We start from the raw sequence: 23,203 nt of genomic DNA, 5'->3' as shown, positions 1-23,203 counted from the left end.
CCTCCTGGCCGCACTTTTGTTAGCATGCAAATGTATGGAATCGCTCTCTGAACAATTGACGTCAACAGACAGAGGCCGTCTGATCCAAGCGGTTTTGCAAATAATATATTTAAAGAATGAATTGTTCAATTTGGAAATAGTGCCCTATTTGATGTTGCATTGAAATAATTGTTAAATAATGTTGATAAAGTTGTTTTTAATCACATTTTTTAAATTTGTTGTGATGCACCTTTTTTTTTACCCCTTGCAGTACTCCCACGTACCCCTAGAGGTACGTGTACCCCCATTTGAGAATCACTGCTCTAAATACCGACAACTCCAAATTTTCCCCCTCGTTTTAGCGCAAAAAAAAGTACAAGTACATTCTAAACATTTTCACATGTAATGAACTATCTTTTTATTAAAACAGCTGTTGTATTTTTCACCATGATGGGTCTCATAGTGGGGCCAAGTATTGTATTCTTTGAAACCTGCTGCGAACACACCGGTGTTACCCATGGTACCCATTCACCTGTGAGAGTAATGTTTACTGCAAAAGAACAGAGACTATAATAAAGAAGAAGATAAAGTTGATCATTTTGGACCCCCGATGATTGACTTCAAAACAGCGCTCAGGAACAGATGGGTGACATCACGGATGCTACGTCCATCATTTATAGTCTATGACAAATATCGACACAAACTGGAAGTTCCTCACAGAAGCTTTAAGGACCTCTTGTTTACATTGGTTGATACATTTTGGAGGGTTAAATGCATTAGCAATAAGTCTGAAGTTGACCACCCAAATTGGCATTAAATAAAATTCGCAGAAATTAAACTGCAGTAAATACTAAACAAAGCTCATCTTCTACTCGTCAGGGCTGCTGTGTGCGAGCATCCAACTTAAGCATAGGTGAGGTCAAGGCTTGTCAATCAGTCATTACATTCATTTCAAAAGTGTCCATGTTATCTTTTTAGGCACATCTGTAAGGTTTGATTTTAAGATTCAGCTGTCAATACCAGAGAAAAGGCAGACAGAGGCAGGTCTTATGAAATAAATCTGCAATAAATTCAGCATGAATGCCACACTGGGCTTCAAAAATAACAAAAAAAGATACTTGTCTGACAATTTGTCAACACTTTCATACAAGAATGAATTCATCCAACTGATCCAACCATACGTCAATTGGTAATGAGAATATCTTTTAGTTACAGCTCTACTGTAATCAAAATCTTGTAATTTCATATTTTAAGCATTCTTTTACTAAAAATCACAAGAAGACATTGAGAAAGTCTTCTGTGGAGTTGCATGGTTGAGCTTCTTTTATTTTGTTAGTTATTGGTAGAATTTATATATGAAACATTAGTGAAGTCCTTCATCAGTTTTAAGCAGATATAGTTCAAGACAGCCACATGAAATATTGGTTAACCTTTTACAGGAACACATTTTAATTATCACAGCATTAGTGAGATTATCTGCTTGGTTTGCCCTCATATAGGACTGAGCTTTGTATTCAAAGAAATTAAATATAAGGCAGATAAATCCCTCTCCTCCCCTCTACTCCACTTCTCCCTCATGAGCAGCATCAAATCATCTGCCCATCACGACTTGTTCCTTTCCATTTTAATAATCACAAAAAATATTTTAAAAATAGAACTAAGCAAACCCCCCACACTGTTCCAGATCATCACCGCATGTATTTCCCAGTATGAGCGAGAACACCCTCCCCCCAGCTGTGCAAAACATGCTGCCATTGACTAGTGGCCAGTACTGAGCTTTGCTGATTGGCTGGCACAACTTACATCGCTTTACAATTGGCTCATTATCTGCACCATGTCCCTCCCTCACACAGCTTTGGAGCAGAAAGTGTAACAGTGGACACACACACACACACACACACACACACAGAGAGAGAGAGAGAGAGAGTGAGAGAGAGAAAGGTGGTGCAAGCTTTGGGATATATATTTTTGGATCATTATCACGAGCTTCCTGTGTGTGATTCTTGTGTAATATATGCTGAAAGTGTCTGTTGAAAAAAGGTGTGACATTAGGTGATAGCAGCAGCTGTGCTAACAACTCGCTCTGGACTATGTTTAAGTTTTGGAGAGATAACTTTGTGCCAAGTCAAATCAGGAAATGACTCTACTTTAGTGTGCTTGTAATGTGAACGGTTATTTATTAGTGTATTGTCCAAATACAGCTGTATGGGTAGGAGTGTTAAACATGTCTGTTGTGCAGTGCAGTTTGTGCCACAAGAGGAGTATAGTTACTGATACATAATGTGGTGGTAGCTCTTTAAGTCTGCTTTTTAATGAGGGACACCAAATCCTTTTTATAAAACACTTACACACACATTATCAACTAACATACTAAGATAATGTCTGTCTGTGTTTTGTTAGTCTTAATTTGTCTGCCTGTGTTTTGTTTTGTAATTGTCTATCGTATGATTTGTAGCTGTCAGGCTTTAAAGTCTTACTGTGTCTGTGTTGTGAAGCTACCTGCCTTGGGACTGCGGATGAAATTTAGCATCTGTGCTAAGTCTGGCGCATTTACATTGATGCTAAATGCATTAATGTTGATCAATGTGCATTGTTCCAACTCAATAAACAAATAAATGAAATAAAAATAACACTCACAGTAAAACCTTACCTTTAATACATATGACTTCCATCCCTGGATCTGCTCCTGATTTCAAGACAAATTATCAAACCTTACCTTGTCTAGCTCTCGCTGTGTAGCTCTTTTTATAGTGAATGTGTTTGGGCTTTGGACTGTTGTGATAAGACAATTAACATCAGTTGAAGAAATCTCTTTGAATCATTCTGTGTTAATTTATATTTTGTTTAAGTAAAAGTTCAAGACTACTTTCAATAAGTGACACAAGAACAGTTTAATAAGATTGTGAGGGGATTATCCTTTGGTTCTGTTAGGGAATGAGACAGTATCTCCTACCTCGAGATCCTATGTAGGAGCATTTTAATGAGTACGGTCAGTTAACTGTGTACATAAAACCCTTTGAGATTAATCTTCCTTCCACTCTCCTCATTCCTTATCCTCCTCATTATCATCCACTTTGTTGCGATCCGCCTATTTTGTTTCTGCGTTTTTCAGCTCCTTCCTTCACATTCTTCCTCTGTCCCCTCAATCTTCTTCCTAACACGTTCCTCAATTCATCTCTTTTGTTTCTTTCCTGCTGGTCAAACCTATTTAATCTCCTTTCAGTCACTTCTTCCTCTTTCCTCTGCTTATCTTTAACTCATTGGTGAGACTCCTCATGCCGGCAGCACCTGTCTCCTCTTATAGTAGATTAGATTTCTATTTTCTCCCGTGTCTGCTCTCTCTCCTGTGTCGAGGCATCCACATTGTTCTGCAGCTCACTGTCAGTCTCCATAAATCCAATTTTCTGTCTGTGTGTGACTGCATCTGTGCGGGCTGTAGGGTAAGAGTGCATCTGTTGGTCTGGGTGCATTTCTTGTAATGTGTTTTATATGTTGGTACATGCTCTGTTGCTGCTGTGCCGTCTTTTTTGCATTGTGCATTTGTTTCTGAACCTGCAGCACAATTTGTCTGTGCATTTGTCTTGCATGCAACTGCATTCTCTCTCTGTTCACGAGCTTGTATCTTTGTAATTATGTGTGTTTGTGAGTACGTGTGTGCGTTAGCGATAGCTCCAGGTCTAGCTGGCTGTCAGTCTCGATAAGGCCAGCGGTTTGGGGTGGGGGGTGTCAGTCGGTGCTGCGGCTCGCCTGGCCTCCACTTGGTGGATCTGCTGAGAAGGAGCTGAACCATTAGACACGCTGCAGTGACTACAGAGAGGGAGAGAGAGAGAGAGAGAAAGAGAGAGAGAGAGAGAGAGAGAGAGAGAGAGAGAGAGAGAGAGAGAGAGAGAGAGAGAGAGAGAGAGAGAGAGAGATTTGGTTGGAGGGGGAGGTGGGGGGGATGGAGATGTATGGTGAGGAAGGCAGAGATGGAAAAAGAGAGTGGAAGAGATGCGGGAATAAGGAGTGGGGGGGTGGGTTGGATGATGGAGTGTGGATGAGATTGAGAGGGAAATTTAGGAGAGATTGAAGATGAAAAAGCAAGATGGGCAGATGGAAAAGCAGGAGGAAAAGAGATGGAGAAAAGAAAGGTAGGAGGGAGGTGAGGGAGTGTGAGCAGAAAACAGATGTGGTGTGATAGAGAGAAGAAAGGGTGTAACTGTTTGAGTCCAACCTGACACAGCATTAGTGTGATTATCTGCTTGGTTTGCCCTCATATAAGACTGAGTTCTGTATTCAAACAGACTGAATATAAGGCATCTAAATCACTCTCCTCCCCTCACTTCTCCTCCACTTTTCCCTCATGAGCAGCATCAAATCATCTGCCCATCATGCCTTGTTCCTCTCCTCTATCCTTTTCCCCAGTGGAGCTGAAGGCGTTTAGATATTGTCTTTCTACACTGCTGTCTCTGCTCTCCATCCTTACTTAGGGGCACTGAAATGTGTTTCATGTGTTATTTATCTCCTGGGGAGCATTTTGTTTCTAGTGTGGAAGAAGTGGTTGCCATCGGCTCTGTCAACACGATAAATATGTCTGAAGCTTCTCACATTACTGACTCCAGGGTGTCAGTTTGGATTTAGAGTGAGGACTGAACCTCGATCTGCACCTTGTCTTTGTTATACATGTATCTGGCATTGTTGTATTTAATCCTTTAAGGCAGAGACCTTACAGCAATACTAGAAATATAGACATAGTCAATGTAGAGATGTAGTTACCTCAGCCAGTGGACAGGCATCATCAGCCCCACCCTCAAACAGGAAGTAACCTCATAAGTAACCAAATGATAAGAGTGACTGATTTGTTTGAAACATTATTTGTGTTTCAGTGCTGCAGCTTTTTTCAAACAGACTACAAAATCACCTCCAAGTTGTCATCAACAATTACAATGTTTGTTTTCATGCAGCAACCTGTAGTGGTCGCAGTGATTTAACATAACGAAAAAAGGAACCCAGCTGATTCAGAAGAAAGAGAAAGAGTTCATGCAGAGAGGAAGTCAGGACAGATAGATGAGTAAAAAAGAATCACATACTTTAACCAAGGAGAGGTGTTCATACGTTGTGTGAAGCCAGAAATAAGTGAAGTATCGGATTTATTTCACATAATGAACTTTATAAATGTAGCTGAGATACTTATTTAAACCTTACCAAATACACCTCTGTCAAAACTTAACCAAACATTGTCCATTTTAAAATATTAATCAAGCGTTTAATGTGTTCGTCTGATATGTCTGTAGCGGCAAAATGAAGTTATCATCCGCTGAATGTCCTTTGAGTAGTCATTGATAATCAACTTTTCTGTCTTCTACATATGAGGAAGTGGCTTTTGGCTTTTTCTGGCATAAAATCAAATCAGAAACAGAATGTGTTTTTAAGTGTTATGGTGATATCAGAGGAAGAAGCTGACATGCTTTTAATGTCTGAGACCTCAGGTCTGTTCAGAGTGGCTGCTGCTGTCTTCTGAAGTTCAAAAGGTGACTTCAAGTTAAGTTATGCAAACAAACTTCCCCTCACCACAGTTGCTACAGATACTGATTTAAAACTTCCCCTTTTGCCGAAGTCTGTTACAGTACTATGAAACTTGCATTAGAAGTAACATGCAGCGGTGGTGAATATAAAGTATATTGATTTGTTATGTATGGTATGAACACATAATGAGATGGTTGTGACATAGAATGTTTCAAAGAAGTGGACATGGCTTCTGGGACAATTAAAATTAGTTTGTGAACTACAGTTTTTTTTTTAATTCATTCATTTTGTATTAATATCTTCATTGAGAAATATGGCAAATGTACAGGGACAGATCAAGATAGGGAAACACAAAAGCAAAGACGTGTATAGGGAATGACTATAATAAGAGAATACTGTGCATCCCAAGTAGTCGAGTAAAAAATAAAAATAAAACAAGCCATAATTTCCTCTTTCAATTTTAAAGTAGAACATAGAAAAAAGACATGACATATCTCCCTATAATAATAATAACAATAACAACAACAATAACAACAATAATAATTTTGGACTAGGAAGTATATTCATATAGTCATATTTTGACTTACTGGTACACATGCACTGCAATGACTGTATCCAGAATCACATGTCATTAAGTAAGTAAGTAAGTAAACTTAATGGAGTGCAGCTTTGATTCAAATAACTCATCAATATAAGAAAACTGTTGACCACTGAAGGGGAGCAAAATTAGCATCAGCAAATTGGTTGCAGGCAGTTGGTCCGTCCATACCGAGCGGCAACCTCCGGTCTCAAAATATGAAGCCCATGCAGAAGTGTTAAAAACTGCAGTTCATTGAGCGTCCACTTGGGGTTGGCTGCAGAAACACCGCAAAACCAGTGAGTCAAAATTAGTTTTGTCTATTTAAGGACAGGACTGACTTGACTGACAGGCGGCGACACTGTAGCTGGTGGCTAGGAGGCTCAAAGCCCGCCTCTTTACCTCACACTAGCTCGACAGAAGTTAGGTTGCGTTCAGTATTTCCCATATGGCTCCCGCCGACGATTGGCTTCAAAGCAGCGCTTCAGAAACAGATGGGTGACGTCATGAATACTACGCCCATTATTTAAACAGTCTATGTTCAATACCCTATAACTATCAAGGCTACTGTATAAGCTTAGCTCAACTATGGTACTGGTAGATAGAAGGCTTGTAAACTACACATGGGGAGAACAGATGGTGCCAGAAAGAGCTACATGGCTGCACAGATACTGCACATTGCTGAATGTTTGGAAGTCTCATACAGGGAGGCAGTTTAACCTTTTTACCCAAAACAGACTGCATCTTATATACTGTTGCGACTTACTGTTTTTACAAGACTATAAAACACAAATTTGTGAGATAGTATTTTTGGACTATAATTTTTTGCATTTTAGTAGCGTAAGCATTTTCTGTCTGTTTTAGGAGTAATTGAGTCATGTCCTCTTCCTCTGTGACTCCCCTATCTGTCATTAACATTAAATGAATACACGTAGAGTCACAGTGAATAGTAGTGTTGGTGGTATTCGCCTGCAGCTCTCTGGTAGGAAGAAGTCACAAAACATGCCAAATGCAATTTTATGTTCAGCTTCACACATTACCTCCCCGACTGTTTATGAGGTATTATTCCCGTCTGATTTCAAGGCACTGTGACTCAGTTTATGGAGCAACGATGAGTCATGAAAACAGCAGCTGCAGAGTAGTGGCTGCAAAATTCAACTGGATTTATTTATCAAAGAAAAGCAGGGGCTCAGGCTCTTCAAAGGGAGCCAGAATTCTTCTGCATGGGCCTGCCCCACTGTCTAAATAAAGCAGAATTAAATAAGGAGGAGCATGTTGCTGATGTTCCTTTGTAGATGCAATTTTGCATTTTGAAGCTAAATCGGTTTAATTTTGTATTTGTAAAAAAAAAAAAAAAAGCCAGCAGCTGACAGAGCATCTGAAGAGAACAGTGGGGTGATTACATATGACAGGGGTTGTGAGTCACCCTCCTGACAGTGTTGAAAACAACAGTTTGTCTGACCCTCTGCCTGTTTTCTTTTTGGACTTGAACAACTCGCCCACCGGCCGTCTGTGACATTTACCAATAGTGAGGATGTGATGTAACCCTCATTGCCTTTAAACTAGGTTAGAGCCTGGCAGTTAAAGGGGCGTCTGAGGCTGATTATATCACTGTTATTAAAAAGTGGAGAAAGAGTAACTGTAACATCAATACAGCAGGAATAGAAAGAGCCTGAGCAGGTGTGAAGGTGATAACCTTGCAAGAGCATAGAGACGAAAAGTTAAAGAGGAGGAAAGTGATAAGATATACCGCCCTTCATCTCTACATACAGATTAGAAGTACAAATATGTAACAAAAGAGCCAAATCAGGAGACAAGGACAATGCCAGGTCAACATTTTCATAGCTAATGTTAACTCAATTGTTCATGTTCTTCTTTTTTTCGTAGTCCAAGTGTATCATTTACCTTTAAGGGGAAACTAGAATATGTGTTCCTCGGTACGGAGGTAATGATGCGTCCAATTGTACAACAGCAAAAATGACTCTCAGATGTAGGCTAATATATGAAATTATAATCCTGAGCTTCATAGTCTTAAATTGTTACAAAATGTGCATGATAAAGATCTATTTAGAATAGGGATGTCCTGATGAACTTCTTTGGCCCCTGATCCTGATCCCATACTTTTAACATTGAGTTTCAGCTGATAAAGAGCACCGATCTGATACTTGAATTTGTCAAGATAAAGCTGCAGACAGTTTTGACTTTTGTTTACAAAAAATAACCAAAGTAAACAAATTAAGCATTGTTAGAATCGTTGTAAAACCAACAGCAATAACGTCATGTTTTAAATCACCATTGTCTGAAATTTAGCATAGAGACAGCAGAACATACCGCAAATCCAAAAGCTCCCAAAATCTGCATTCTCTACCACAGAGATGAACTGGTTGTCCAAAGCGATAAATTCAACCACCTGCTCTTTAATCTTTTCTTAAGGATAGTTACTCTTTTTTTCAAGTCCAGAGTTTGTCACTTTGGGGGCAGCAGCTTTTCCTCTGTTGCTTTAGTGAATGCACCATATTCCATTGCATGTTAAACTTTAAGATGTATCAAATTGGTAGTATTAAACTCATCGCTACTGCTGCAACCTCCAGAAATGACCTTACTGCATATATATCGAGAGGCCGTTTGACTGTTCTAGTTTAATATACATCTACCAAGCGGCAACCTCCAGCCGCGAGAATTGAAGCCAATGCAGAAGTGTTAAAAACTGCAGTTCCTGAAGTGTCCACTTGAGGCTGGCTCCGGAAGTACGAGAAACCACATACACACCCATTCAAAAAAGACAATCTTTACAGCAGAAATTAACAGGTTTACTAGTGTAGTCTGGATAGCTCATTTCTCTATCAGCACACATGGTATGGGGGGTGATTTTTTTCATAATGCAGCAATTTTTACAGCTGACTTGATTGACAGGTGGGCACCCTGTAGCTGTCGGCTAGGAGGCTCAAAGCCCGCCTCTTTAACTTGCTAGAAGTTAGGTTGAGTTCAGCATATCAAATATGGTTCCCACTGACGATTGGCTTGAAAACATCGCTTCAGAAACAGATGGGTGATGTCAAGGACACTACGTCCATAATTTATAGAGTCAATGGTTCTGCTGCAAAATTGTGATAAGTTTACCACAGCTGATGTGAAGATGGGGGTGAGACAGTGGGCTCCAATTACTGATCCCCAATCAGTTAAATATTTTGACTTCTTGGTGACATAGTTTTCATCTTTTTAACCAGAGTGTTTCATGTATTTAATTGTAATATTATTCATATTTTACCATAAGAAGTTCTATAGCATTGTTAGCGGAGTAGAATATCGTATTTCTCATACCTTGCCTATAAAAAGCATTAATACTGTGTCTAGCTGTGGCATTGGTCTGAGTGTTTATATGGAAATGGGAAACAAACAATTTTAAGTATGAATGAATAATTGAAATCTTTAAGCACATTTTACTGCTGCTACAGTATGAATTTCAAGAGTTATTATTTCTTGAATTGACTCACTATTAATAATATTACACAACTTACTTTCATGCTTTAACATCTTTGGTTTGCAAAATTCAAACATCATATCTAAAATGCACTGAAGCATTTATTTGTGATGATTCAGGCCAACGCGTCAAGAGCAAGTGCAACTTTAGATCAACATGTCCTCTACAAACCTGTTTAATGAAATAGATTAGCAAACTGTTCTGTGGTTCTGAGAGAGCTCACACATTTGGATGCCAGATCTGTTTTGTGTTATTGCCAAAGTAAACTTGTATAACGTATTGTTTGAAGAACAAAACCACTAAGTAAGTTTTGGCTTCTCATTGTTTATTTAAAACTCACATTCATTTGTGTTACAACATGTCCTCGCCCTTTATAATTAAGTTTATGAGCTTTAATAATGGTTTCCCTTAGAGCAGAAAGAACAAGTTTTTCCTCTCTTGCTACAGACTTGTAATTGCATAACTCTTCTTTCTTTTTTCTCCTCCCTGTCGTCTTTCAGGAAACAAAAGATGAATTTTGTCCGGCACTAGCTCCTCCCCATTCCTGCCCTCACTCTCACACTCACACTCTCCCCTACACGTCTCTTTTTTGCTCTCCTGCTCCTGTAAATGCTGCATTCGGTGTGTGCACTGTTTTTTTGTGTGACAGAGACAGAGGGAGAAACGGAAAGACAGAGAGATTAGCTGTTATAGAAAGTGAGAGAGGGGAGGGGAGGGGAGGGGAGGGAGCTAGAGACTGCACAGTTGAGTGTGGGAGGGAGGGGTAAGGCAGAGATAGAGAGAGAGCAGGCGGAAGGGGACGGAAGGGAAGGGAGGGGAGAGAGAGAGAGAGAGAAAAGAGGGGGAGCACATGTGTATGCTTGTCACTGAGGGGCTGGGAGAAGGACTAAGGGAAGCGAGGTAGCTGGCCACAGCCGCCATATGCTGACTGGATTCCTGTTCATGTCTGCTGAGTGAAGACTGCAGGTTTGTGCTGCGCACTGGCCGGCTGGGGAACGCACCATGGGAAGCTCACATCTCCTCAACAAAGGCATGCCTCTAGGTAAACAACTAGCACTATGCTTTCATGTGTGTGTGTGTGTGTGTCTATGTGTGTGTGCCAATATTTATGAACTCAGAGTACATTATTCTCTCTTCCTCCTCCTCCCCTCCCCCTTCCCTCTCACTCTCTTCCTCTCTCTTTTTCCGTCTCCTCCTCCTCTTCAGTCTCTTCTTAATTCTCTCCCACTCTATTATCTTTTTCATCGCTCAGCCTCTCTCGCGCCTTGGTTAGCCTTTTCTCTAGCTCCCTCTGTGCATGTGTGTGAATGGTGTGTGTGTGTGTGTGTGTGAAGAGGCATATCTCTGCTATTGAAGGCTGCTTGAACACTTTCATTCTGTGGTGACAGAAATAGATCCCTCTCTCCTTCGAGGAGCTAGCAAGGACATGACACATATTTTTCTTTGATTGTGCTTCTTTTTCTTAGCCTTGACGCACTCACAAATCACACATGCATGCGCACACACACACACAAACACACACAGATAGGGCAATTACCTGACACACATACTTAAGCATGCACACAGCCGGATTCACACACAGGTGACAGATGCATCTCACGATAGCAGCTGGAAAAGAATCTTCTGGAAAATGAGATCCAGGTAGGGCAGCTAGGGGATAAGAAGGTGGGGTATGGGTGGGGGGAGTAGGTGGAGGTTTGGGTGTGGAGCAAGAAGAGGAGGAGGAGGAGGAGGAAGAGGACATGGAGGAGGGTGTGAGGATGAAGGATGATCCACCCTTAAGATGAATCACTCTATCTCTCTGCTCACCCATATTTTGGATTTGTGGGACAAGCTCTCCCCCCCAAAATACAAAATCAGAGATTGCAATCTGTGATGTCATCAACACGCTGCAGGCCCCGGCTCTTGATGACATCAAAGATGAAAGTTGAAGCACTGATCTTTTTCCCTTCCCTCCCTTGCTTCCGACAGATCTCCATATCCGCCGCTAACTATGCCCTAACAGCTCAAGAGTCCAAGGTCACAGGAATAATAATGACTGTGAGTTATGATTCAGAGGAGGACCTCTTGTAAGGATGCTCATGCACAAATCAGCACCAGTCAATAATCGTGAAACTGATCCGGTCATTGGATCTGTTTCGGCACACGTAGGAGATCACTGAACCTTTGAGATGTAAAAGCAGGCTGTCTCTGCTGGTGATTGATGGATGTTTGATTCGTGTTTTGGAGGCAGGGTTCCTCTGATCCCTGAGCGCTGACTCTAATCTGATCATAAAGGTGACACCAACACATGTCAGTTACCCCCCCAAATCTCTGTTATAATATGATTCTCCGCACCAAAGACAAACACGTATCCGAGAAATTTCACGTGTTTGATTTGAAAGAATGATGTCATGAGCTGTTTTACATGTAAAGTGTGATGTGATTGTTCTTAGCAGCTCCAGGCAGTTTCCCACCAGCAGCCTCCGTACAGACACTTTTTATTATGTCAAAGGACAAAACCAAGCAGACTGCTCATGTTGTGACATGCAGCTTACTGAGAGGAAACCCCAACCTGGTGTCACATGAAAGAAATATTAATTTCATAATCTTGAACGGAGACAGGCAGACTAAATTAATTTACAACTTGTTCCTCTGGATTACTGTTGTCTTCTCTTAACATTATTGTAAGCTCTCCTTGTGACTCGTCCTTTTTAAGTTTATTTTGTGCTGATGAAAAAACATGACAAATACTGATTTTATATACTGTATTTAGAACAATGGATGAGTAAGGATTGATCAACAGGATATGAATTAGCAACTAATAAGACTATCAATGGATAGTTCCAGTGATTTTTGAAGTGGAGATCAACCATAGTTTCAGCTTCCCAAATGTAGACTTATCAATTCATTGGGATTTTGCAACGATTACAAGGGATATGATCTGGTTGTCCCTGGTGTCGTTCTTGCTATTCAGAATTAATCACCGTTGTTTCGACCAATCAGAATCAAGCATCTAACACAGCCAGTGATTAGTAAGAAAGCGGGGTAATAATAATCAAATCATTGATCAAATGAAATCAAAATGTATTTGTATCTCCTATTGCATTCAAATTTTAACAACACAACCATTGCAGGTACGGCTTTGACTTTGAAATCTGATTCAAGGAGCACTGGTGGCCTAGCGGTCTAAGCACGCGCTCCATATACAGAGGCTATAGCCCTCGTCGCAGAGGTGGCAGGTTCCATTCCAGCCTCGACCATTTGCTGTAAGTCCTCCCCCTCTCTCTGCTCCCCTCATTTCCTGTCTCTCTTCAGCTGTCCTGCCCATTAAAGAACAAATTACCCAAAAAATCTAAGTTACAAAAAAATCTGATTCAAGCAAAAGACCTAACAGATGTAGCATCAAAGGAACCCAAAGAGTTGGAAGTTGCATTTGAGGTGTCAATCAATGTATAATCCTGAGAGCTAAAATGTGAAGCAGAAGTGAAGCTGTAGATGTAGTAGGTGCTATTTGAAGGCAGTTTAGGCTTCGCAAATGCAACAATGTTTACCCCTATAATGCTTTTTCAGTCACATTCTCATCCCTTAGAGACAGCTAGAGACACTTTGAGACATGAATTTTGCTCCATTAGGCTCCAAAAAGGCGACTTGAGAAGCATGACAGTCTAGACAAGTGTCTCAATAATCATCATGTACCATCATGTTCCGACTAAATTACAGGTCTACAACCTATCATGACAAAATAACAATTTGTATGCCAGCTACAATTCAACTTGGATCATTGTTAAACGTATCAGCTCTGTTCTATGTCAGCAGAATCAGATGGGAATCACTCTGCTGGAACTCAGAAACCTACGAGCTTGGGGAGCTTTGCTATTGATGTCAGCGCACACAATTATATCCAGTGTCTCCACTGAAAAGCTTGAGCGGCCATATCTTAGATGGTGACAATAATTTAGGTCACATGTAGCTTAGTTCATCTCTTTCACTACTGACAGAAAGTGGATCTACTGTGATGTAAAAATAAAACTCTTCTCAGTATAATGAATACTCAAATAAGGTTCTTTTACACTCCATAAAAGGAATTAACTGTTATACTGTGAGATAAATCAACTCAAAGACAGGATGCTACAACTTTTTCATTATTGTGGGGAAGCCCCCGATGGGTGCATGAGAGCCAGTAGATGATTTATAACCTTGATAATTCATATATGGAGTGTATGTACTCCAAACTGACCCCAATTCAAGTGAGCCTCCAAACTGAACATGACTTTTTGTCTGCCTGTTAACGTTTGATCCAATTAAACAGTAATCCAGTTACAGCCTGTACTTAAATGTAGTATTTCCTGTAATACAAGTTTAACTTCTGATTGTATTTCTTAACCTTTAAGGTTAATGACAGTTTACAAACCAGCAGTGCTTACGCTAAATCCAATCAGCATGCATATTTACAGTAAGGAAGCAGGAAGCTTTTTCCTCTGTTTGGGTTGTTAAATTGGATTCAACCTGAAATCTGCAGGTTAAAGATAAGTCACTCCTCACCACAAAAAATAATACAGCTGCTAAATCTATTGAATTAAATATATACTTCATTATAAATCATTGGGTTCCTCTTGCCACGGCAGGCTTCATACTCGGTCTCGGGTGCAGTGTAGGGGTGTGTGTGCGAGGGTGTGTGTAATTCCACTCCATCGCTTTATTGATCCTAGCCTATGCAGCAGTTTCCATAAAGCTGTAAAGCTGGTTACCTTTTTATCTTTTTAAACAGAAGTGTGACCGCCATAAAAAAACGACTTGTAAGATGATAGGTAGAAAATTAACTGTACAAATGTGCAAGTACAGTTTGTTTATTCAAAGTTTGACTCTAATCTGGTTGCTGCAACTAAACCGCTGCCAAACATTGTTGTCTGTTTTGCTGCTGGTGTCGATGTAATGGGAACAAAAAGCTGACAAACCTGAACTGTACCTGCAAATCAAGACCTTGTGAATATGTGCATCTCTGTGTGTGAAATGTGCGTGTGTGTGTGTGTGTGTGTGTCAGAGGGCGATCCAGAATCCTTGCAAGGCTATCATTTTCTAGGTGTATGCACTTGTGTTTGTCATACATCACTGCATATTATACATGTCAACCTGCAAGGATTGGTGTGCTGAGTATGCATCTGTGTTCATGTATGTGTGGGAGGGGCAGAATGTTTGTGTGTGAGTGCTTGTGAGAGAAGATAAGAAAGAGGGAGGACTGGTGGTGCACGATATATCTGTTGTCTGTTCTTTTCTTCCTGAGAATTGAGGTTTGGGTCGAGAGATGGAAGACGAAAACAAAAAACAAAAGACTGCAGAAGCTGCCTGAACACAGTATACCTGCACATTTAGATGATTTCCTGCAAAACAGAAGAATGTGGCTTTTCTCATAGTTTGAGAGATCGACAGGAGAAAGCAGAGAAAAGGAAATAGCAAGTGATATTAAAAGAGTCTGAAGAAATGAGGGATGGAGATCTGAAAATGAGGCAACGAGTGATGAAGGGACAGCGAGAGCCACAGTGAGGGGCTGAAAGACTAGGATATAGGGGCTTTTTAACCATGCCGTGTTGCTGCACGCCACCAGAGCCAGCAGCATCATAAATCACCCGGTCTCTGCACAATGGACTCAGGCGGCTGACTGATCACAGGTGCAGACAGCGACACTCCCCCTCTCTTCTTTCCTGAACAATGAGAAACACAAACAGTGGAGCTGAAATGTGTCATCTTGCAGCAGTTTCACTGTTCAGATCAGTCAGAAAAAGGACTGAAAATAGATTTAATTCAGTATGTCTAAGCTTATTTCTGGAGTGAAAAACCATGAAGGCAGTTTGTCTCCAGCAGCGAGTTGTGTGGGATTATTTGGCAACGGCTAGAAATGTTTTCTAGAGCAGTTTGTGAAGGCTGGTTTGAGTAGACTGAAAAGGGGAGGATGATTTTGCATCAGATACATTTGAAGGGTCAGAGTCTTTGGCTGTTCAAAAGTCCAAAAATTGAAAGACAATCATTTTACAACAAAGAAAAGACGAGCATACAAATAGTTGCAATTTAACTGTGTGCATTGACTAATTATTTTGATCTTCTTACGAGCAATCTCATGATAAGTAACATCTTAAGATACCTTGCTTTGTCCAATTATTAGTCCAGGATCCAAAAGCTGAAAAGAGCAGCCACTTCTATAAAATTGAGCAGCTTAAATCAGGATTTTTTTTTAAAGATTGCTTTTTATGTCTTTGGATTAATCAAATTTTCTCACAATCGTAACATATTTCTATGTTTACCATACCAAATGGGACTCTGACATTTTCTACACAGCCTGTCCAAGGTGATAATACAGTGCTGTTACTTCTACTTGTAAGTAGTTACACAGGAAGCGGGGGCATTGTTATTTTCCTTTTAATCCTGCAGCTGAGGCAGTAACACACACTAACAAAGGTCTTTGAGAATATGTGTAATATCAGTCTTCTTTATGGCTACAACTACTTCCCAATCTCTGTGTTGAAAAAGGCTGTTGATGTACTAATGAAACCCCTTGTTCTAAGACAGCAGGCTATTGAAGGGCCAAAGTTAAATCCATTCTTCAAAAGCCAGGCAATCGCTGCTCATTTTGTCGAATCACTCTAAGTTGGGGCGGGCAGACTTCTCTGTGTTCTGCATATAAAAAAAACCCATGGAAAATAGCTGATCTTGGACATCCTGTCCATTGATGGACAGTCTGAAAACAATGTTGCATCCTGTGGGACAAAACCCCAGCTGTTCTTGTTAACTGGTTCACTGACAGCTGGATACAGGCAGGCTGCAGGGCTTTTCCTCTGACTCTCATGGTTATCACGGTCAAGCCAAGGAAAGATGCTTTCTCCATCTCTCAACATTAGTCAAACAGCTGAAGCATAGTTTTGGTAAGATAACACAGATGCAGTTTTCATATCAAGGGATGTAACTTGTTGTCCCAGATGCTTAAGCATGTACTGTAACAGCAGAGTTATGATACAATATGGTACAATATGATATGTTTTAACGATACAATATGTTGTGACGCAATACTATACAATAACATACGTTGCGATACGTTGCGATACATTGCGATACGTTACGATGAGTTAGAATACGTTATGATACGTTACGCTATGTTACGTTGGAATACATTACGATAGGTTACGATACATTAGAATATTTTATGATACGTTACGCTATGTTACGTTGGAATACATTACGATACTTTACGATACCTTATGATACCTTATGATATGTTAGAATACGTTATGATACGTTACGCTATGTTACGTTGGAATACATTACGATAGGTTACGATACATTGCGTTACGTCACGATACGTTAGAATATGTTATGATACTTTACGCTATGTCACGCTGGAATACCTTACCACATGGTATGATACATTAGAATACGTTATGATACATTACGCTATGTTACGTTGTAATACATTACGATACTTTACGATACCTTATGATATATTAGAATACGTTATGCTACGTTACGTTAGAAGACATTGCAATACATTAGGGTACGTTACGATACGTTGGGATACCTTACGTTGTGTTATGCTATGTTACGTTAGAAGACATTATTATACGTTACGATACGTTACAATGCTTTACGATGCGTTACGATACGTTACGATACATTGCGATACCTTAGAATATGTTATGATACTTTACGCTATGTTACGCTGAAATACCTTACGATACGTTACGATACATTAGAATACGTTATGATACATTACGCTGTTACGTTGTAATACATTACGATACTTTACGATACCTTATGATATATTAGAATACGTTATGCTACGTTACGTTAGAAGACATAAAGTCACGTTAGAAGACATTGCAATACATTAGGATACTTTAGGATACATTACGTTGGAATACATTACAATAGGTTACGAAACATTAGAATACGTTATGATACGTTATGATACGCTACGATGCGTTACGATACGTTACGATACGTTACGATACTTTACGATGCGTTACGATACGTTACGATACGTTATGCTATGTTACATTAGAAAACATCATGATACGTTAGAATACGTTATGACATGTTACACTATGTTATGTTAGAAGACATTACGATACGTTACGATACGTTACGATACGTTACGATACGTTACGATACGTTACGATACGTTACGAACGTTACTTTAGAAGACATTATGATACGTTAAGATACGTTACGATATGTTACGTTATGTTTCAATATGTTACGTTACAATACATTGCGTTATGTTACAATAGGATCTGATCCGATCCAAACCAACACAGCTTGTTTTGTTAAGATGTAATACAATACAATATAACACGACATCATGCAATACTATACGACACAATACTACAATACAAAGCAATATGGTATGATATGACACGATACGATTCGAAACAAAATATTTGAGTGTCCTCTTAGGGGAATTTGTCTTTGACCCAAATGCTGCACACACATTGAGCTTCCTTGACAGACTTAATAGTATTGATGGACAACAGGATACTGTTGTTACCGTGTAGATTGTCGTTGATGTTCTTTTATTTTCCTTTTTTGATCATTTTGGCGGCAAATCCCAGCTTCTGAGTTGCCTCAAAGTGTTTACCAAACACAGCAGTGTATCTGAATTGAAGCATAGCTGTGAAGAAACACTGGGTAGATGGTAATGGGAGAAATGGAGCTGTGGTCCCCGTCGGCTGTCAAGAGGTCTATTTGCACTATGAAGGCTCCCAGCAGTCAACCCACCCCAGGGCTACTGGGGGGTAGAGGGACTGGGAAAGAAAGGGGGTGAGTGTGTACTGGAGTATTAAACATAATAGGAAAAGGAGAGTGGAGATAGAGGAGATGGATTGGGTTGCACAGTACAGGGACTGAGTAGAGAGGAAGGAAAGTCTGAGCAATTATTTAATATAATGAAGAATTTAATGAGGCTTTAGTGTGACTAGAGAGTGAGGAAATATACTTAATGTAAGAGATAAAACCGATAATAGCTACTCGAGTTTGTTGGAGTAAGGATTTCTAAGAGAGTGGGAGTAGATTCATATTTAAAGTGTTTGTATTGAGGTCTGAGTGTGTGTGTCTGTGTGTGTTGGAGAGGCAGACACAGAAAGAGCGGGTGTTTTATCATATCGTACTACTCAGCAGACAGAAGGCCAGTCCTCCCAAGGTCACGCTCAGTGCTGGAATGAAAGCTATTTCCTCTTCAGCTCTGTGACCGAGTGTGAGCCGGAGAAATGTCTGGAATCTACTTTCCTAAAACGCCACTCTGCCACACAACTTGTCGGAACGACCTGATTTCATTATTTTGTGTGAGCGAACATCACCTGCGAGACCTCTCAGTTTGCTCTCAAGGGTTTTGCCGCTCAAATTAAACCTGAGAAAAGACGAGGGCCAGAATCAGCCTCTACGGGCGATTGTGCTGCTGGTGATTACATCTGAGTTACAATGAAGGCTGTGTTGAAGCCTGAAAGTACTTTTTGCACTTGTTCAATTCCAATTTCTCAGCCATGCACCATTGATTTTGTATTGATGTGAAAGTGCAATGGCCTTCAGGCAAATCCTATTATGGAAAGCTAATGTTTTACCAGCTCACATAAAGAATTGTGAGAAGGATTTGAGTTTCACCTGCTTTGCTACACCAGATCAGGTTTCATGCTGAAATCTGACATCTGAGACTTGAAGACAATATGGAAGTTGAGTGATGGATTATTCCAAAGTATGAGCACCATTGCAGCTTTAAAAAAATAATCTTATCAACAAATTTAGCTATGGAAGAGAAGCTATCATCTTTGTACAATACAGTTAAACTAGTTGTAAGTTAACATGAGATGCAGTGGCGGTGTGGTGATTGTTGCCCTTAAACAATAAAACATACATGCTTACAAAAAGTGTTGTCAGATTGAGTTTAGCTTCATAAGCTGAGGATCACAGCTGTACACTTTAGCTGCAGGATGCCTGTGCAACTTAAAATAATGTGTGACCAGGCTGTATTCTCACTAACATGTACACAGTGTTGTACTCCATGGTTACAGTTACATGGCGTTCTGGATTTACTCGCCCACGCTCTGCTCTACTGTTGCATGATACATGAGGAAGAATCATTTGCATGCTTGTTTAAAATAACTCACTGGTATGTGCCACATTTAACAACTCAGTGGTGAACTCTTGTGAAATTATAATCTTATAAACTGAAACTTTTAAAATATAAAATCATCTTTATTCTCTAAATATATTCTGAATACTTTTTTAGTCCAATCTGTGAACAATGCAGTCCACAGGAAAACAATCCAGAGACACATGCAAGCTCTGTATACATTATTTCCTCATGCATGCACACTGGCTCACTCATCCTTGAGTCTGTTTAAAATAAATCACCACATCAGAAACTCTGAGCCACATCTCTTCAGAATGATATTAACTTCTTATTCCAGCGTGTCACAGCAGAAACAGTATGATCACCCAGCTATAAATGTCCAGTGAGGTTTATTGCATATTTATATTCCATGCAGCTACGCTTACTCACTCCTGGGAGACAACACAATGCTCACCTCCTAGTCAGTGAGCGAAGCAGACCAATGTGAAACTGCCAAAAACAACAGAAGAGTCAGCCAAGTGTCGATGTGGCATCATGTCAGCATGTTTCCATACAACTGGGATTTGTATTTGCTGTAGAAATGTTACTATTCAAACACTCACGTTAAACGTTGGGCCTTTAATATCAGAGAGCTGTGGCTTCAGCACTGATGCTGAGGTAAAGATAAGATAAGATAAGAAAATCCTTTATTCGTCCCACAACGGGGAAATTTAATTGTTACAGCAGCAAAGTAGACAGTGCAAAACAGTATAAAGCAAACAAGAGCATATATAGCAATTATAAAAAAGTTATTAGCAATTCAAATGAAATAAGTAAAAATAAGCTTATCTTACGACGTATATACACAACTAAATAAGTAAATTTACAAATACTTACAAAACCAGTGACGCGGTGAAAAATGTGCACAGACTTGTAGCATCGTATAAAACAATGTACAGAACAGAACTGAGAAGATGAGTAGAAAAAACGTATTGCACATGTAAGAAGAGAGGGATGAGTAATTATTCCACGTTAATAAATAGATGGGGGAAATATTGCATATTGTGAGGTTATTGTTATTGATTCTAAAGTCTGACCACTGCAGGAAGAAAGACCTGTGGTATCTCTCCATGAGAACATGGGTGAAGAAGTCTGTCACAGAAGCAGGATTTGAGCCCCCTCGCCAACAGCTACAGTGTTCCCGCCTGTCAGTCAGGCCAGCTGTGCTCCTCATAATGTAAAACTTGTAATCTTAATATCTTTGAAATTGCCGCGTTGTGAAAAACATTCACCCCCCCTACAGTGTGTGCCAATCGACAAATGTGCTATCCAGACTACACTCGTTTTTCTGTAAACATGTTTATTTCTGCTGTAAAGATCAGCTTTTTTCAATTTGTGTGTATGTGGTTTCTGGTACTTCTGGAGCCAGACTCCAGCAGACACTTGAAGAACTGCAGTTTATAAGACTTTCGCATTGGCTTTAATTCTAGCGGCCGGAGGTTGCCGCTTGCTAACGACACCTCCACAAGACGTTGCATTTTCAGAAGTGTTTCTGGATTTAATAAACAAGAAAATCTCTCAGCAAATGCTCTAAAACAATGCTCCAAAGCACTTTAAATAAGATATTAATGACAAGCACCATCACTGGTAGCAGGATCTTCATTCTGGCAGGGATTTCTTTACTTAATGATAGCTGTGAGTGCCACTCAGTTTCGCCAATACCAATATTTTCCAAACTAATCGTGGGTTTGGACCTGCCAAACTTCTTCACACAGATATGATTGTCGGGAGTCTTTTGCATTAAAAATATTATAACATAGACGAGCTGAAAAGCTGATCATTTTGGCTGCATTATAATTAATTCATATAGTGCATCATGACAGCAGTCTCAAACTCAGAGAGTGCCAGCTACGTCTCTGGATGTCTGAGTCCCAGAGAAAAGTTTTTCACAGACATTTTTGAGTGAGATGTCCGAGGTGGCTGCTTATGTGAGATGTCAGCCTGCACATCTCAGATAGAGAACAGTCAGGAGTGAGTGATGGGTACACTCAGCATCAGCAGAAACTGGAATCACCGCACTTATTTTATCTACAGGGTTTCAGAGGCCTGTCAAAACTCTACATGTCACACAGACCCAATTACAGGCAGTGAATCTACATCTGTCTGTCTCTCAGACGACTCAAAGCTCGGTCAGTATGTCCATCAAAGATTAACCCTGCAGCTGCCTGAAAGGAGAAACAAACAGAGAGACGCTGGAGACTGCAAAGGGAAGTGGTAGATGAAATCAAACAAAAGCAGCTCCGACAATCTCTGCTCCGTCTTTACCTGGATACAGGCTGAACAGTGGGTTTGTCTTGCCTTGTTAAATACCACTTATCTCGCTGTAAGGCCTGGCAGCACTCTGAAGGTAATGGTCTAATCTGAAGAGATGACTTAATAAGACATCCTGGAGAAAGGTTAAAGAGAGGGCTCAGTCCTGCTGAGTTACAGACATATTTCAGTCAATCTTGAAGAAGTCTCTCTTGACACAGATCTCACTATCTTGCACTGCTGTATACTTATCTCCTGGAATCATTTTGATTGTTTTAGAGGTACTTTATGTTACATTTCTCTTGTATACTTGAGTTACATTCACTTTGAATTTAGGCTACACAATAAATCACAATTTCATCATTTCCCACAAAAGAGCACAGCACTGAAGTCTGAATCCATCGCAATGAATACGAAAACATCTCAAATTTAGAGAAACAATGCTTTCATATTTAATATGGGCATATTTTATTAATTGAGGGGATGTAATGGCCATTATTTGTTGTGAGCGAAAAGTGCTATACAAATAAAGGTATTATTATTATAATTATTATGTTTTTTTCCACACCATTTTGATGCAGTTGATCAGCTACCCTATTGGCTACCAAATTGACTGAAAATGTAATAGTAAACACTGATACTGTATAGTAGAAAGTAGAGGTGTAACGGTACAAAAAAATGTTGGTTCGGGATGTAATTTTGAAATTTTGGTTAAAGTAAAACATAAATTTTTTCCCCCTTTATTAGGACCTTAAAGAACTTTGTGTCCCAAGTGTAGTATCGACAGTTGAAGCTTGTAGGCGTGCTCAGATTTATTTTATCCTTCTTCTTTTAAACATTTCAAATTATATCTCGTTTAAAATAGTATTATTAAAAGATAATAGATTCAAAAATAGAATCATGCAGGAACCTCTTCCAAGCACTGAATGCTGCCTACGTGACGGGCTACACGCGCTCTGTGTGTTGTGTCCTGTTTCCAGTAAGTGTGGGGACCTTAGATTTGCATTACCTTGAACCGAAAGGATGAATACATGTACTTCTACACCCCTTGCAGAAAAATGTACAAATTTTGACTTATAGCTAAAATGCACATTTATTCATTTCTTACACTTCTTATTGTCATCACATTATAGAGCAATGTAAGCACACATGGTGCTTTTCTGACATCATGCAAGCTTCATTAAGAGGATAGGACAGTGGATAGAGTAGGAAAACGTGTAGAGAGAGTGGGGTATGACATGCAGGTTGGAGTCATATCCAGGCCGCTTCAAGAACTATA

General features: G+C 39.9%; 1 protein-coding gene and 1 long non-coding RNA gene across 10 annotated transcripts in view; one reads left to right on the top strand and one right to left on the bottom strand.

The window, feature by feature from the left end:
- The window catches only part of LOC117817840 (C-terminal-binding protein 1), a 39,290-nt gene that overhangs the window by 1,188 nt on the left and 14,899 nt on the right, over positions 1 to 23,203 (top strand). Inside the window, exons 1-2 of one of the 5 annotated variants that reach the window (XM_034690610.1) lie at positions 10,365 to 10,584; positions 12,659 to 12,790. The exons of 1 other annotated variant lie outside the window; for it this stretch is intronic. Coding sequence is in view for 2 of the 4 variants with exons in the window: in XM_034690612.1 (XP_034546503.1) it covers positions 10,545 to 10,584 (40 nt within the window). In the remaining 2 variants the exon portion in view is untranslated. Of the gene's footprint in view, positions 1 to 10,312; positions 10,585 to 12,658; positions 12,791 to 23,203 lie in introns of those variants that run through there. 3 more of the 5 variants (XM_034690613.1, XM_034690612.1, XM_034690609.1) reach the window with 3 other exon arrangements.
- The window catches only part of LOC117817848, a 71,601-nt gene continuing 62,731 nt past the window's right edge, over positions 14,334 to 23,203 (bottom strand). For all 5 annotated transcript variants that reach the window (XR_004632234.1, XR_004632231.1, XR_004632233.1 and 2 more), the window contains one exon: positions 14,334 to 15,223. This is a non-coding gene — a long non-coding RNA (uncharacterized LOC117817848). The remainder of the gene's footprint in view (positions 15,224 to 23,203) is intronic.

The sequence above is a fragment of the Notolabrus celidotus genome, chromosome 8, assembly GCF_009762535.1.
Source record: "Notolabrus celidotus isolate fNotCel1 chromosome 8, fNotCel1.pri, whole genome shotgun sequence".
Taxonomy (NCBI): Eukaryota; Metazoa; Chordata; class Actinopteri; order Labriformes; family Labridae; genus Notolabrus; species Notolabrus celidotus.
Note: the sequence above shows the minus strand (reverse complement) of the source record. Positions and strands in the feature narration are given on the sequence as shown.